We start from the raw sequence: 17455 nt of genomic DNA, 5'->3' as shown, positions 1-17455 counted from the left end.
TTGTTGTTGGGCGGGCGGTAGGAGGGATTGACGTTACAAGCAACCAATAGGCGCCTGGATCTGGAGCACGTGGTGGAGAAAGTGTACGTTGAAAACACAGCTCTCAGAAAGTCAGAGACTAGAGGCAAGGATATATGTTTGTACAGGAAAGGGTTTGCCTTTGAATCATTTTGTCACCAGTGTGGGACTGGAAAGCACGAACCATAGTGACCATTATCTAGTCTTATGTAAAGTAAACACGCGCTGCTGATTGCTATAAACAGGAGTGGAAAATGGGGATGTATGGGGAACTTAAGTGGGAGAAAATCAAGGAAAAGGTCCGTATTAGATCAATGGTAACGCGACCATCACCAACACAAAGAGAAAGGCAGCGCCATGGAAGAACAATGAATGTGAAAAACTGATACAGGGCATTTAAGTTAATGGGAGGGAAGAAGAGACAAAGAGCTGAAGGTCCCTATTTTCGTAGTTAAAAAGCAGTTACAACAGAATATGTATTAGACGGAGATTTTTCAATCTTTAAATGGTTTGCATATGACACAAACTAGTTAAAGCACAAACCAACAAGGAAGTATATCACTTTTTTGATGTGGAAAAGAGATACAACATGTCCTGGAAAGTCATTGGGCATTGGCGGTAGAGCATATAATTGGGTTAGGGACTGTTTATATGACAGGGAAATGCAAGTAAGAGTAGGTGCAGAATGTTCCAGTACGGGGGAAAATGGAACTGGCCAAGGTAGTGCATGTAGTCCATTGTTATCCAACATAATGATCAATTACATCTTCTCTCAGGTTGAACAAAGCGTAGGAAGATGTGTGGATAAGAGGCCGCAATGCATCTGATGTCAATAAGAAACAGTGCAACTGCAACAGTTGAAGTGTGAAAATGAGAAAGTAAATGGGGATTAAAACTATCTGTAGCAAAAAAAAGTACTCTGTTTCTCAAGACGGCATAAAATCACACCCATCTCATAATTTAAAAAACCTCCAGTATGAGCGATGCAGGTGAAAATGAGAGAAATGCCTTTGAGGATAAGGAGAGTGAAGTTAATGCTTGCATACTGGGTTAATCTTCAGAGACCATATGATGTACATTCTACCAAGAGCATTTAAACAAACTGCTGGGAACATAATGAGAAGAAAAGTTTGGGGTGGATTGGTAAGGGGTGGATTGGTGATGCAAAGGCAGAAAGCATAGGATTACTTCAATTACAGTACAGCCCCACAATTTCATCTTTTTTCCATTCCTCTCTGGCTGTTCCCCTTGCCAAGCAAAGACCTCAACATACAGCAGAAATTGAAGGACAAGTCAGATCGGCTTCCAGTATGGCACATAATCCAGAACTATTTGGATCAGCACTTTTTAGACTCTGTGTTTGTATTCACAGATGGAACAGGATCCTGGAACAGGGTGTACAGCTGCAGCAGTATATCCCAAATGAGTGAGTCATATATTAAGAAAAGAGTATCAGACCATTTGAGAGTATATACTACAGAGCTATTGACAATATTGTTGGCTCTGCAGTGGATAGGGTAGAGGGAAATAGATAATAAATAAAACTGAATAAATAACGCTGCTATTACATCTGTTTTAAACACTAAACATGTATAAGATCTGGCAGATCATCAATTATAACTGATGTTATCAATGAAATATTCCTCATAAATGTACAAGATGGAGATTAAGTGTAATAAATTAAATAAATAATACATAATCTATAAAAAATAACCACATCATTAAGCCTTACTCCTGTGTGAATTGAATACTGGACGATTGAAGTGCTGTATATACAGTATATATACACTATATATATATATATATATATATATATATATATATATATATATATATATATATATATATATATATATATTTAAAAAAGAATTTGAAAGATATTGAAAGATATTTATCTTCCTGTATAATCTGTTGTTTTACACTCCAGTTCAGCTGGTGGCGGTAATGCACCTCTAGGCTGGGTTGCCGAACCGCCAATAAACACTAAGGAAGAAGAGAAAGCAGTAGTAGAAGAAGAAGTAGTATCCGAAGTGCTGTACCAAAACAAAAGCTTTTATTACAGCATCACCTATCGACGATCCACATGAAAAACTGTTTTACGTTTTTGAATGCTTACCGAAATAAGTCAGCTAATAAAAGCACATTTCTGATCTCACGCGGATCTTCTTCAGTAGAGACGCATTTGGACCAGCCGTTGCAACACACATTGACCGTAACGCTGCTTTAGCTAACATATAAATAACGCTATCTAAAACTCACAAAGTGTTCAACCACGAGCCACTTTACTTGTCAAAAAAAATCAAATAAAAGACGGTGTTTTAAAGAGTGTCAAACGTGTCTGTTAGTTTTTTGTCCTTCAACGCACTTCTCCAAACGGCCTGGAGATGGCGACATTGCAAAAGCGACTAGGCGATGACAGTGCGTGTCAGAGGAGGTGGGATTTCCTCTCCTCCTCCTCATCTTCCTACTCTTCCTAGGGAGGGATGTGTCGGCGTGCGGTGCACCTGTTTTGTGTATTATATGGGTCATCATCCGCTAAGATGCTGTGCTTTGAGCGGTGCTATCAATAGCCACACGAAACGGTTTAAACGACCTCTCCGGTGGTTCTCGAGAGGCCTCGACTCACTGTGACTTCACGTTTGGTAGACTATGTGTTGATTTTTATCTTCTTCTTTCGGGGTGCAGCAGTGAGACAGCATCTTTTGCCGGGTGACACATCATTATCTGCACGAGTGGACAAGGTACGAGTGTTACAAGAACAGTGCGACATACGGCCATTTGCGAGACAACGGTCCCCTTTTTGTTAATTACTCGCAATCTGAAGTCACAGTAGTATTTATAGGGAAGGCCTTGCACGCATTTAGTTAAATGTCTTAATATGTGATTAGCTGGCTGCGAGTGCATATTCCCCTGCCAATATAAGTACTTATACATGCCTGTTTGTTGAGTATACATTTAATGATGTGATTTGTGTTTTTCTGTCATGGTTATACTGCAGCTTTTAGTTATTTTCCCATTAATTGTACCATATAGCTTTAGCAGATGTTGTTAAAACCTCCAGGGTCAAGTGCCATCTACACATGTGCTAAGTCACTGGTGAGGGTCGGTGCAGACTGATACAGACTGATACAGATGTGTAGCCCACCTTTCTGTAATTAATCACAGCATTCTCAGGGAGCCTTTCCAAGATCTTGACCACCTATTAAGGTGGTCAAGATCTTGGAAAGGCTTGTAGGCTAAACTACATTTAGGCTGTTTCTGATTAAAAAAAACGATCAAACTAGTATATCCTGTATGTACCAAACGAGAATCGTGGCAATAGAGGCCCTATGAATCACAGAGTATGTTGATGTTATTACTCTGTTTATTTTGATTAAGGTAAAATAAGTGGCTGTCTAAATATAGCCTGCACACACTGGACTAGTTCCAGTATATAATAAGAGAAAATGTACTATTGTCACACCAATGTGGAAATCCGTCTCGGCCCAGTATGGCGTAGTATTGACAACTGTTTTGCCGATATAGTTCGTTGTGGTTTGCTGGGCCAGCAAAGTGATGGATCTACTGTACTGATGGCTGTATAACTGCCACACCCAGTGGGTTTTCTGTCTCATCGCTGAGGCTCACTTGACAAACGTATACTCCTTCACACTGTTATAATGAAACCTGAGCATATTGTGACAGCGAAGCTCATTCCTGTTCGTTCCTCTCTCTCTTGAAGGACGATCATGTCGGACAAAAGTGACTTAAAAGCAGAGCTAGAGCGCAAGAAGCAGCGCCTCGCCCAAATCAGACAGGAGAAAAAGATAAAGGAGGAGGAGAGGAAGAAGAAAGAGGTAAGGAAAAAAGTGAGTAACTTCACACAACTGGCACTCTGGTGTGTGTTGCTTGTGTGTTTGGTTGCTTTTTGTCAGGCTGTGACATGCAAAAGGCTGAGGTTGTGTGTGTGTCCATACGTGCGTACAATCATCTACGTGTGTGCAGAAGGTTGGTGTTTTGGAAATTCTTTGATCAAAAATGTGCATGCACGTGTTTGCTTGTCCTTTAAGTGATGGCGAGTGAGCAAATGTTTTTTTTTTCTGTGTATCCTGAGCAGTCAGAGAGCCAGCAGAAGAGAGAGGCCACCCCAGAGGACTCAGACTTGGACCGAAAGCGCAGGGAGACCGAGGCCCTGCTACAGAGTATTGGCATCTCACCGGAGCCTCCACTAGGTACCGTCACCCGTACACCCCACACAGTTAATGTATCCTTAAAGGGTCCTCTCACTTTTCTCTTTTGATTGTACTGCAGAAGGTTTAGTTAATTGTCACAATAACTGCAGTAAAAGTTACCTCGATGCTTCTGAAACTACACCAAACCTCATTAATTACAGCCCAAAATGTCGGCTGAACCCTTTAATGATTAGCCTTCACTCACCAAGCAGACCTTGAGCAGACCTAAGACGCAACAATTTGCTAAAAATTATCATTCTAATTCTGCCTAGTTTGTTATTATCGTTGTTGTTTTATTGTTTTATTGATATCGTATTAGTAACACAACATATTTTATTAGGTTTGATCAGATAACACTTGATTTTATTGTTTTCTGTGTGTTTACCTTTAATTGTGCACAAATCTGATAGACCAACACCCTCAACACCTCCAAACTGGGTCACTGCTATGCCTGTTATTAGCTTAAGTTATTTATAATGCATCTTCAAAAGAAGTACAAATATGTCACACAAATCAACAATGCATTTGATGCTCTGCCCTTCCTCTCTTTTCTTTTTTAACATTTCTTTTATTTGTCCATCACTGGTTTTACTTTGTTGCACTTCATCCAATTTCTTTTGAGCAGTCCATTCTTTGCAGCCTTTAATGTTAGATTCATGTTTTTTTCATTATTTAGTCCCGACCCCTGTGTCACCCTCCAAATCAGTGAGCACACCCAGTGAGACGGGGAGCCAGGATTCAACCGATGGAGGAGCAGCAGCAGCAGCAGCAGGCAGGTAGGCCAAAAAATCACACACTTCATGCCCAAGTTCAGTGTCAGAAGTCTCTGTTGACTCTGAGTCTTATTCAAGAAACGTCAAAGATGTGAAAGACATATATCACACTGGGGAAATAAAATCAAGTGGCCTAAAAATGATGATAATGTGGAGTTGCTTTGGGCACATTGTCACTTTTGACACATATTCCGTTTCTTTTCTTGTCAATGGCGCAACAGGTTTAGGTAAGAATGGGTGTCCCCAGTGGTGAGGTTGTGGTGCCCTCTTGGGTTTTGAATGTGGTATCCGTCGCCTGTCACGCCATCCGGTGTTTTGATGACCACTGTGCAGGCTGTTGCTTCTCATAGCTTGTCTTGAGAAGTCAAGTTTGATGAGTCGAGGTCAGCTGTAGTCATTCCTACGAAGGAGTTTGAAAATACTGAGAGATGCAAATTTACAGATGTTATCTGTGCAAGTAAATACCACATTGGTGAAGTTTCAGAAAGCAGCCTAGGTGAGCCAGTAAATGGAATTCATTTTGAATATGGAGCCTAATGAACATGAACCATACGTTTGCTGTGAAGTAGCTGTAAATAGTCGCACCAGACCAGTGGAGCGACTATTTACCTTTAAGATCTGCACACGGCTGCTCTGGTGAAGAAGAGAGTGGTCATCAAGCGCTTTTCCATTTGCTTTCTTATGGCGGCTGATGGTAGAGGTCAGTGTGTGAGTGATGCCCTCAGTGGTCATTAGTGACGTGTTGCTCTGCTGTGGCCAGGGGTGGAATTGGGGATTAGAAGGTTGTTAGAGCTCAATACAGTTCCTCGCAGAAATAAATGATCTCATGTACGATTTTTTGTTTCTTTTTAGCTTTTACAAATTGGATTTTACAAAGCGGTGAGTTAGTGCTACTGCCTGGAATGATTTTTTTTTTCTTTCTCCCCCAAATCCACCCGTGATGATGGCATGACATTTTGAGCTTCTCCATTTGTGGCTGTGTATGTGTGTGTGTCCCTTCTTAGGTCAGGTTTCTCTAAAAACAAGTCCCAAGCACAGACCTCAAGGTAAGCATTTTCACGTCAAACCCAGGAATCCTCCCCCCCTTCCCCTTCCTTTCTTTAGCTGACTTTACCCTCATGTGAACACAGAGAGGCACCCGCAGTGTTGTAAGTGGTCTCAGCGATGTGTTCCCATCATGATTTTTAAGCTCAAAACAGGACAGTGCCACTCTATTCCTTTGCTCCTCCAGCCTCCTCCGGTGACTTCCTGTCTGCAGCCCGGCTGTCTCCCTTAATATCAGCTCAAAAGATTTCTGTTTGCATGAGTTGAGCCACAGAAGTCACTTCAGCCTTCACAGAGTTGACAATCTGCTGCTTAAAGTGTCACTGCTGTTACTGCAAAACAGCCGGTCTGTCAGCGTAAAGCAATGCCTTGCCACTCTCACCTGGCGCTGTGTGGCACAAGCCGAGGGTCTGATGGGCGTGTTCACTGGCCCTAAAAGGTATCATCAGAGAGTGTGGTGATGTTGGAAGCATTATCCCTTCACAGTTGGTGGACTTCATCCAAGTCACCATTGAACTCTATAGGTTACAGTTGTTGCTTGATTTCCCTACTACCTATTCCTACCTCCCCAAACTAAAGGAATGTGTTACTGCGGATAAGCTATGCAACTCATTGATGATGCATGGCAAGTGTATCGTCACGTATATCGAGCAGGCTAACTCTTTATAAATCCATTTTGATTTGATTTTCACATGCTGAAACTTCATAGATGATGTATGTTGTGCTGCAGGTGTGAGGTGGATATCATGTTGCTGGAAACGTGGTTCATGGCTTTCATGCATCATTTGGCATAAGTTTGCATAATGAAACATCAAGACACAGAATGTCACACAAATGTGGACTAAAGTCATGCAAGTTGCTTAAATTGGATGCCGTAGAGGATAAAAAAAACATCCAAACAAAGATTTCTGCAGAGCTTTCCTGCATTTAAAAGTCAGCAGGTCAAATTGTTTTCCCACTGAACACAACGGAATCATTTAGACCTTCCTCATTCTCTGTCCATAAATGTTTCGGTATTTTCAACTTATAGATTCCTGGCAGAACACCAAGACATCTATCACAAGAGAAGAGGTCTTTTAAATAAATAGATAGAGTACATTAAAGCATAATGAAATATAATGTCTCCCTAATGTATCACCCTCCCACGCGACGTCCACTTATCTAAACATTTTTCCATTAACAGTTGTCATCTTTGCATGAAATTCGATGGGAATCCCCGTGTTAAGCTGTTCCCTAGATAAGTGGTCCGTGGGTGAGTGTGTATGTGCATCCATGTGGTCATGTGTGTCGGGTGCGGCGCTGACACGCGTGTCTCTGTGTGTTTGTTCTAACGTGTCTGTTTGTAAACATGCATGTCCTCTCTTGCTCCCCCTGTTGGTGACATCAGGACGCTGCAGTGGGACACAGACCCCTCTGTGCTGCAGCTGCAGGCTGATTCTGAGCTCGGGTACATCTTCCTTCTCTCCTCTAGTTTGCTGTCTGACCAAAAAATGGATACTGCAAATACACCGTATTTGGCACTGCATGGCACTCAATAGACAAAATTTTATATTCCATTTTAAAAAGGGTAAACCGCTCTAATGACGCGATCTTCTGAATATTGAGATAGTGGTTGCCACAGACAAAAGGCTCTGCATGTTATTCATTGCTTTAAACCTTAAAACAAATGTAAATTGGGACAGATTTGGTGTATATGCACAATGTAACCGTGCTAACGGGAACGTCTTGTCTCTCTTTCCCAGGCGCAGGATGCAGAGGCTGGGAGCCTGTAAGATCACACAGGTAGACTTCCTCCCCAAGGAGGTGGTCGCTTACTGCAAGGAGACACAGACGCCACTCACTGCCCACCTGTCTGAAGGTGAGGATTTGTGTGTGTGTGTGTGTGTGCATGAGTGACTTCTCTTGACACTCCATATCATGGTCTAAAAGATTCGAGCTGTTTTAGGGTCCACGGGGCAACAAGGTTCACAAGAGGCAACAGAAGGTCTCAGGTTGCAATGATTGTCGTCGTTGTGTGGTTGAATCTGATACTCCTTCATTTAGCCAGTTCACAGCCTGTAAACCTGGAGTAATTTAAAGCCTGACAGATGAAAGTCACCCAAGAGGATTCCTGCCTGCTATGCTGTGTGTGTGTGTGTGTGTGTGTGTGTGTGTGTGTGTGTTGTATTCACACAAAGATGTACATTTGTGTGTTTTACATATTCCTTACCATTATGGACAGTTTGGTATTCTTAAATAGGAACAGCTGTCGTTCATTCCATCATAATTTTGGTCCGGGCAAAAAATGGTACACAAAAATAAAAAGTGTGTATTCGTCCATGTGTGTGTATGAGTGAGTTTGCGTGTGAGGTTATGCGTGCATACATGAAAATGTATATGTGCATATTTGTGTCTCTGCAAGTGGGCGTGCGCATGTGTGCCGAGCTGCAGTTACTAAACACATCCATATGGTGTAAATTGAGGTTAATCCTCCACTGGATTTGGCATAACGTTGGTGGTTGTAAATTCAAGGCATATAGATTTGAGTAGCTTTCTTCTGGAGCAGAAGGACGATGGAGAGTTGGATGGATGGCAGTTGCAGTTAAATTGAGCTTCAAGCCTTTGCTTTTATTTTTATATTTCAAATGCAGTTATTCCATTCATCTTCACGTGTAGGAATGCACAAACAAATACTCCACCTACACACTCTCCATCCAACCTGACTGTCAGACATGTATAGAACACACACACACACACACACACACACACACACACACACACACACACACACACACACACACACACACACACACACACACACACACTCCCTATCATCTTCTCTATCGTCCCTCTTTTTGTTGTCAAGACAGCTGGCAGCCATGTGACTGTGAAGGGGTTGTACTTCCTGCTTCCTGTCATTATAATAGATGGTCTGGTGTGGATTCCATGGCCCTCCTCCACCAGCAATCTACCACGCACACACACACACACACACACACACACACACACACACACACACACACACACACACACACACGCACACACATACGTCTGTAGTGATCAGCATCCATGGCACGCCTCAACTCCCCCCATTTCCTTGACAGACCCAGGAATAGATTCATTTATTCAACAAGTGCACAGGCACTGACTCGCTTACACACACACACACACACACACACACACACACACACACACACACATTCACATTCAGAACAAAGCTTTTAACTTTTTTTTATAAGTCTGCTCGTACAAGAACTCCTGTTGTCGAAGGTAGTATACCTACAATAAATGCGGCAAACCAACACACACACAAATATACAACTTATGCGTGTGTGTGTGTGTCTGTGTGAGTCTGAGAACATCTGGAAGCCAGAGCAGAGCTGTGGTGGTCTACAGGGAGGTGACCTCGGCCTGAGGAGACCCTTTTGCAAACTACCACAAAGCTTGTGTGTCTGGAGAAAGAGGAAAGGAGGCTGATGGGAGCACCTGCCTGCACTTCTGGCTGTATGTTTGTTCAGGCCAGTTCCTTTTGTTGATTACTGAGCCCAGCATGCACATGGCACACATCTCATTTTCAGGTTGCAGCTACAGGTTGTGTGCATAATTGCACACATTTATAATGTGTAACGATGCATATCATTCTATTAAATCTTGGAGTTTTTGTTGTTAAATATTTAAGGCACTAAGAGTAAGATTTGTAGGTGGCGATTTTGAAACACAACATTCAAAGTTGGCCCCTCCTCCCTTAGCTCGTCAGATTCACTCCAGCTTTGGAACGAGCTTTGTTCGCTAATCATTTCGGCTCACTATATTTCCGTTTTTTCCGGTGCTGTCGGCCCTTTTCGTAGCTTCCACTTGGTTGCATGCTTATGGATGAGGCAGTTGGTCGCTACATTTTTTATGTAGGTCGAAACCCAGAAACGTCTCGAACAAAGCCAAATCAGGAAATATAGGCAGAGGGCATGATCTATGCAGATACAGACACTTCCACACACTTCTAGTGGTTTATAAGTGACGATTGAGAGAGATTATTTTTCTAGTGGTCTATACATTGTTTTTGAGGAAAATCCTCATTCTGCCTGGAAGTTATTTATAACTGTGGGTACTTAAAATTATTGGATGCTAATCTTTAGTGGATTTGTTAAAGGATGCACAACGATTCATATTAAGTAACATGCTACTGAATCCAACTTACTGCAAAGGTTGGACACCTGGGTCCCCTTTAGAATTAAACATAACAGTCTCTTGGAGCTTCAAAAACAGGCATGTGTTCAGTGTGTGTGTGTGTGTGTGTGTGTGTGTGTTTCATATGTAAAATATGTAGGTCATAAGTGTGTGTGTAGCTTTGAGCTAAGAGAGCCAGTGAGCTCACCTTTAAGCTCCTGGTGGTTTTCACATGCACATGTTTAGTCAAAGGCTCTACTCTGATGAGGATTGACCTGACATGGCAATAATAATGCTGTGTGGTTTAGTTTGAGAAGTGGTATGCAAAAAGCTTATTAATTTCACTCTTTTTTTATTCATCAGACACAAACTCTACTTTTTATATTAATCCCATATTCTAACAAAGTCAACCTTATCTATCCTATAGCCTAATCTAAATAATGCAAGTAACGAAAAACCACTGTAATCCCCTAATCACCCTTTTCTTGTACAGTTTGGCTGCTTACACAGAATGCCGTCTGCATTTCTGTCTTAAACATTCTTAGTCTCTCTTTTCCTCCCTTTCCTCTCTGCCCTCAGGGTCTGATCTGGAACTGTTCTGTAAAGCAACTAATGCTACCTCTGTGTTATGTTAAACATATATTACATATATAGAGAGAGAAGAGAGATTTAGTGGGGGAGAAAGCCAGCTGGCTGCTCTGGAGGAATGAACGGAAGAGTAAGTCTGTTGTCTTAATGATGGTGGTGTGTCTCGGGGCTGTATAAATCTCTATGGAGGGACCTCTAGTTGTTTGCATGCCTGTGTTTGAACCTCCGTGCATGTGTTAAATAGTAGTATGTTGTGTTTAAGGATCATTTTAACAGGGATTCAGCATGTCTCAAGGTGAGCAAACTGGTCCTGGGTTGGACTGTAGTGGACCTCCCAAACTAAAAAGAGAAAATCCAGAAAATGATTAGTATTTATAGCAAATTGTATCCTATCTATCTATTGTGAAAATGTTTTAGGGGTCACATTAGGCATTTATTCTTATTGCTATCAATGGTTAGTAGGGCCTGAATTTACTAGATGGTTGTTAGGATGTTTGTGTTTTAAAGCTCTCATGGAGTTTGTGTGTGTGACTCTCATTTAAACCAGTTAATGATGTGGCTTTTCATTTCCGCTTCCGACCGCCTTCCTATAATCGTGATGTGTAGCTGTCTATGTGTGTTCCTTTTCCCCTATTGGCTGCTCACTGATCAGTCTGTCCTGAGCGTCCATTGTGAGAGGCAATCGGATTAGCCCCAGTCACGGTTGGCTCCAGCTATTTACTGCTGTCCTAATGGGTATGAATGGACGCGCTTGTCGCGAGGGATGGACGCTTTGTCTGAGGACATAGCAGGGAAATAAAGTAAGGGATAATGTGGTGTGTGATAGTGACCTAACCAAATAAGGTCAAGCAAAGTGTGTGTTGGATAGCTGGTGTTTCATGCCTGCATCTTGTGCCTAACCATGTTGACATGTTCTCGAGAAAGAGAAGTGGTTGTATTTTGAATATGTGCTGCGTGACTATGTGCTTTTCACTCACAACAGAATATAATATCTACATTGTGAAAGTCTAAAAGGGCTTACAACATTATGTTAGAAGTATAATTGCTGTTCCCATGCTCACTTATGTCTCATAAGTTGTTGTAGCAATTCTTGGGTCGATACCGTTTGTTACACAGATTTGGTGCAAAATGTAACTATTTTTCCACTCGAAAATGGGTAAAAATAATTTAACAATCCCTCCAAAATACCGCATCAAGGCTACAACACCTTGAGGAACCCCCTTAGAAAATGCTGTAATTTGGTTTCCAAAACTTGAAGCATGTGGAGATTTCTGCAGAAATTGCATTTTTCAATGATTGTATGGCGAGCACTCCTCAGAAACCCCCTCATAGTCAATAAACCTGGAAAGCCTTACATCCTCTGAATGCCCTCTGTCTCTTTTTTTGTGGTTGTAAGTTGCAAAAGTTGTACTTTCATGACTTTCATCACGCTAGATGAAATGTCTACACTAAGGCTCACTGGATTCACAGGAGTCTCAACCTTTCAGTCATACCCAAGTTATGCAATTCCAACACTGTTTCGGGAGCTCAGTATGCATCAACATTCAAATACACAATTTTTTAAATAGGCGAAAATAACACATTTATACTTCATGCATGGGATTAACATAAAGTTGACATATTCACATTTTCATTCACATATCTTGAGGTGACAGGTCAAGGGACCCATTTCAAAATGGCCATGCAAGTTTTTCCTGTGCCTAAATTTAGCCTAACTTTGGAGCGTTATTTAGCCCCCTTTCCCGTCAAGCTAGCATGACATGAACACTGAGCCCGGTTCAGCTGGGATTGCCGCCCTCACTGGGTTAACAGGGTTTATAGACTTTAAATTGGATTGGATCCAAGTTTTTGGGCTTGAGCATAACTTTACTCTGCAGTGACAGACATATATATATATATATATATATATATATATATATGTGTATATATATATATATATATACATATATATATATATATATATATATATATATATATATATACATATATATATATATATATATATATATATATATATATATATATATATATACACATATCAAATGATAACGTTTCTCTTTGAAAAATGTAAATTTTGTACTTGGGTTCTAAAATATAACACATAATTATCACTGTTGAACACTGACACTGTTGAAGTATTTCAGGAGTTTCACTGAGACTGTGCACCCTTTCTCATGACTGTTATTTAACCACAGCACTTGAAATGTTCCACCTCCATTTTACTCTGATCTGACAATATTTTGTAGAGCCAAGTTTTAAACTCTACACGTGGGAGGAGGTGCTGAGATTTCACATAGTTTCAGCAAAAAGTGGGCAACCTTACGGCCTCTCTCTTTGTTTCTCCCTGCATCCCTCCTCTGGACCGGCCAATCCCTCTTAGCCATGAATGCAGTGAATGTCAGACTCTGACAAAAAAACAACTCTTTTACTTTCTACTGATCCCAATCTGGAGATAACTATCAAGTCTGTGTGTGTGCGTTTACTTGAGATGTTGGCAAGAGCAGGAAAGGTCAAGGTGATTGCAGGCATTTTGTGCATGTGCTTGTGCACGTATACATGTGTGCAGGTTGGCATTAGTGGAGCCTGACCCAGTTTGTGGTAAATTGGTTTCGCTCAGTGGAGCCTTAAAAGATCCGTAACAGGTCTCAGTGGAAAGGTAGCCAAAAGAAAAAGAGAGATTTAGGGACGGGAGTAAGAGGGAGAGTAAAAGGTGAAGAGAAATCTTTGGTTATTGGAGAGTAAACAGAGTTTAAGGAGGAACAAGAGAGAAACAAATAGGAGAGAAGCAGTGGAGGCCACTAAGAGTTGTTGCAGCAGTTATGATATTACAGCAGTAATCGTTTGTGTGTGAACCACAAGTAGGCCTTCAGAAATACAACTCTGTGTGTGTTTGGATACGATTTGATGTCACAACTGTGAAAACCCCCCTTTTTATGGTTAAAAGTTCATAGGGTCAGGAGTGTGTGTTGTTAAAGTACATGCATCTGTATGCAAAATGATGTGTGAATGTCTCTCTCTCTCTCTCTCTCTCTCTCTCCCCCTCTAGTATTTTCTGGCCCATTAGTTTTCAGGGTCTGTACAGCTTGAGTATATAGTTGGTCAGTAATTCACTCCTTAAGTATATTTACTGCAATAAGTGGCTTTCTTTTGACATGTGGTGAACTGGTAATGGCCTCTAATTGCAAGAGAAAACCCATTTTCCAAGCACTAATCTGAAAAGACACACACATTTTTTTTGTGAGTGTACTTGCACACATACAGATTCATAAATATAAACACACATGTGCAGACCAACAAACTGGAATAAACAAGCATGCACACACCACCAGAAATTTATACAGAAGCACACGTGCACTAGCAAAGCATCGACACACACACACACACACACACACACACACACACACACACACACACACACACACACAAACGTCAGCTAAACTCTACATAATCCCATAATGGAGCAGTTAAGAAACCAAACGACAAATTTATAAAAAGGATCCTGACCATTGGCAGCACATTGGTCCAATTAGAGTGTTTACTTTTGTTTATTTTTTTCACAAATTTCTAAATATATTCAATATGGTTCATCAGGTCATGAACTCGTAGATATTTATCAGCAGTTGAACACAAAATGTCCAACAGGGCTGGATTTTAAATTGGTCTAATCTGAAACTCATTACTACATGACTTAATGGTTTATATCACTATTATGATGATGATAGTGTTTGTATTACACTTAGTTTGTCCGATGTGCTGCATAACAGGAAAATCTGTTGTTTTTTTAAACATCATTTTGCATTGATGTGACTGTGGCTAAGTGGAGCGCAGGGCTACCTTTCAAACGAAGGGTCGGTGGTTCGATCCCTGGCTCCTGCTCCACTAGTCTCATGTCAGTGTGTCCTTGAGCAAGACACTTAACCCAAAAAAATTGCTCCCGTAGCTGTGCCTACGGTGTGTGGGGTAGATACTAAATTGTAAGTCGCTTTGGATAAAAGCATCTGCTAAATGACTGTAATGTATTAACATTAGAAAGATATTCATATTACTGTATAGTTGATCTAACGCTTCAGACATTCTTCTTTATTAGTGAAAGTAGAGATTCACCTGAGAGCAATTCATCAATTCAGGACACAGTTAGAAAAACAATCTAATAGAAATCTATATAAAACGGGCTTGACAGATTATGGCAACTTGTTCATGTATGTATGGCAACCATTTTGCATGTAATGACTTTTGAAATGCAGATGTTTTTAGGATTATTCAACAGAGAACCAGTGAAATACATTTTAAACAACATGACAAGCAATTAATAATGTAGGAATCAGCAGACAATTGTACATCAGCATTTGCAATTATGTGCCAAAGCATTTACATTTTCTTCAAAAGAATGCAAAATTGCTTTTGTGATGTGTGATTGTGGTTTAACAAGTAGTTTTGAGCTCAGAAATGTACCAAAGCGACTGAGAAAAACTATAAAATTGTGATATGTATTTCAGCCATATTGCTAGTCCTAGTTAGCAACTTAAGGTAAACATTAGAATATATGATTTTGACATTCTTTGACATCTTGCAACAAATCTTTTAAGGTTTTAAAAGTGTTCGAAGTAATGCTTGATTGTAGCTGTTTTGTCTAGTTTCTCCTACAAGACATCATCAGGAGAGAAAGCATTGCTGTATTGGGCAGCGGCTGAGGCTCACAGGTCAGTCAAGTTATCCCGCGTCTGTAGTTTGTACGATGCATTCAAATACAAGCAGTGAATGCAACTCCCAGTCTGTACGAAACCGACATGATTGAGGGGTTTGTGGGCAGTCTTCAAGGTCCTGGAGGGAGGAATGTGGTTGCATGAGTGTGTGCTTTGCATGGTTAGGTACTTATATGTATGTGCACACATATATATATATATATATATATATATATATATATGTGTATGCCTATATATGTGTGTGTGTGTGTGTGTGTGTGTGTGTGTGTGTGTGTCCGTGTGTCCGTGTGTCCGTGTGTATAGAGGCACATATGGAAGTGCTTGTCTCATACATTCTTGTTGTTCCAGCCAGGCGGCTACAACAGACGGGAACAGACCAGAGTGTGTGTGTCTGTGTGTGTGTGTGTGTGTGTGTGTGTGTGTGTGTGTGTGTGTGTGTGTGTGTGTGTGTGTGTGTGTGTGTGTGTTTTTTCAAGGCAAAATTCAAGGCAAATTGGGAATAACCACAGTGAGTGGACCCAGTGGTCTCGAATAAAATGTACTACATTTGTTTTACTTTGAATCTGTTCTACTGAAAGTACATGTTAGAAGTGTCTTTTTATGGAGTTATTGCCTTGAGGTATGCAGCTTGTAGGGATACTGTTAAACCAACTGTGAACGTGCTGTTCGTGCATGTTCACACAAACTCATACTTCAGATCTGACTTGGGTTTTCCTATCATGATCTCCTCTCGTCTTTCCTGCAATCACACATAATCGGCCAAAGCTTCTCACTTTCTCTCCTCGTGAAACAACTCTGAGTTTGTCTTTCATCGCCATCGCCCTCAAAAGGGTGCAGCCTTCACTCTTGTTTCACTCCCGAAATTGATGCAGGGTCCCAAGCGGTTTCTGTCAAAAGCGGCCATGACGGTGAAAACCCAGAAAAACTCTTGATATTAGAGAGAAATAATGTCTTTCACAGTGCGTAAGGTATTCCAAGTGAGTCACAGATGATTGCAATTTTCCCCCATGACCACCGTATAATAAGGTACATGAACCCCTTCTTCATCTCCCTCCCTCTGGCTTTCTCCCTCTCTTTGGCAAAATGGCCATCATCCAAAATAATATTTGCCATCTGATGAGGGCTTTAGATGAGAAGGAATACAGTTTCATGTGTCCCTTTTTCTGTTTTCAAGCTGTTTCTTTTTTCTCCTTTTCGCTTGCATTTCGTTGAACTTGACTTTTTGACATGCGTGCCCCCCCCTCCCCCCTCCTTGTTGCATTTTCTTTTAACGTGTGTAAAACAACGTTTGCCTGGGTGGTCTCACTTGTACTCCGAGATCCCTTCCACTCTCCAGGGATTTTCATTTGAGAGGGTATAGCGGTTCACTGCCACAGCTAGCCTGAAGCTCATAGCCCTACTTCACTTTAGTTGTTTCAGTTTGATGTCAGTTAACCCTTTGTTTGGCACGTTTGTGCCTTTTTGACTGTGTTATATTCTCAGTTTTAAAAATGGCACCTTTTAACAAACCAAACCTTTTAACTCAGGCAGTCAATTAAGAATATAATTCAAGTCGAGTCAAAATAAATCTAGGTTCAAACTACATACGTTTGTTTTCAATTGTTCTTCAGTCAGCCCTGGTAATCAAATTTAACAGGCATTCACTTTTTTTCTCTTTGAATTAAACTTTACATTTCCAGATTATTATCACAGTTTATAGCTTGACAGTTGATTGAATGTGATAACCATGCTGGTTTTCTGTTTGGCTGCAGTGTGACATGCTATTCTTCTGCTCTACAGCAGGGAGCACTCTTGGCACATATACTTGAGGCCTCCCTCAAAGTCTCACCAACCAGGTTCAGAGATTTTTATTAGAAATGAGTATCAGCTTGAATTAAATGATGATAATATGAATTCACTGTTTTACAATTAATCTCAGACATGTGTTGGCTTTTAAAGTCTTAATTTAATTAAGAAAATTCATTAAATTGCTTTC

General features: G+C 40.9%; 1 protein-coding gene across 8 annotated transcripts in view; it reads left to right on the top strand.

The window, feature by feature from the left end:
- The first annotated feature begins 2645 nt into the window (after positions 1 to 2645).
- Positions 2646 to 17455, top strand: part of LOC137872688 (cytoplasmic dynein 1 intermediate chain 1) — a 54565-nt gene continuing 39755 nt past the window's right edge. The window contains exons 1-8 of one of the 8 annotated variants that reach the window (XM_068711049.1): positions 2646 to 2759; positions 3740 to 3854; positions 4115 to 4229; positions 4906 to 5005; positions 5855 to 5881; positions 6007 to 6048; positions 7434 to 7493; positions 7789 to 7904. In XM_068711049.1, the coding sequence (XP_068567150.1) occupies positions 3747 to 3854; positions 4115 to 4229; positions 4906 to 5005; positions 5855 to 5881; positions 6007 to 6048; positions 7434 to 7493; positions 7789 to 7904 (568 nt within the window). In that variant the 5' untranslated portion in view covers positions 2646 to 2759; positions 3740 to 3746. Of the gene's footprint in view, positions 2760 to 3739; positions 3867 to 4114; positions 4230 to 4905; positions 5006 to 5854; positions 5882 to 6006; positions 6049 to 7433; positions 7494 to 7788; positions 7905 to 17455 lie in introns of all 8 variants that reach the window. The other 7 variants (XM_068711046.1, XM_068711050.1, XM_068711051.1 and 4 more) reach the window with 7 other exon arrangements.

The sequence above is a fragment of the Cebidichthys violaceus genome, unplaced genomic scaffold, assembly GCF_023349555.1.
Source record: "Cebidichthys violaceus isolate CVI_PGR_0920_01 unplaced genomic scaffold, fCebVio1.0.p SCAF_16, whole genome shotgun sequence".
NCBI classification, from domain to species: domain Eukaryota; kingdom Metazoa; phylum Chordata; class Actinopteri; order Perciformes; family Stichaeidae; genus Cebidichthys; species Cebidichthys violaceus.
Note: the sequence above shows the minus strand (reverse complement) of the source record. Positions and strands in the feature narration are given on the sequence as shown.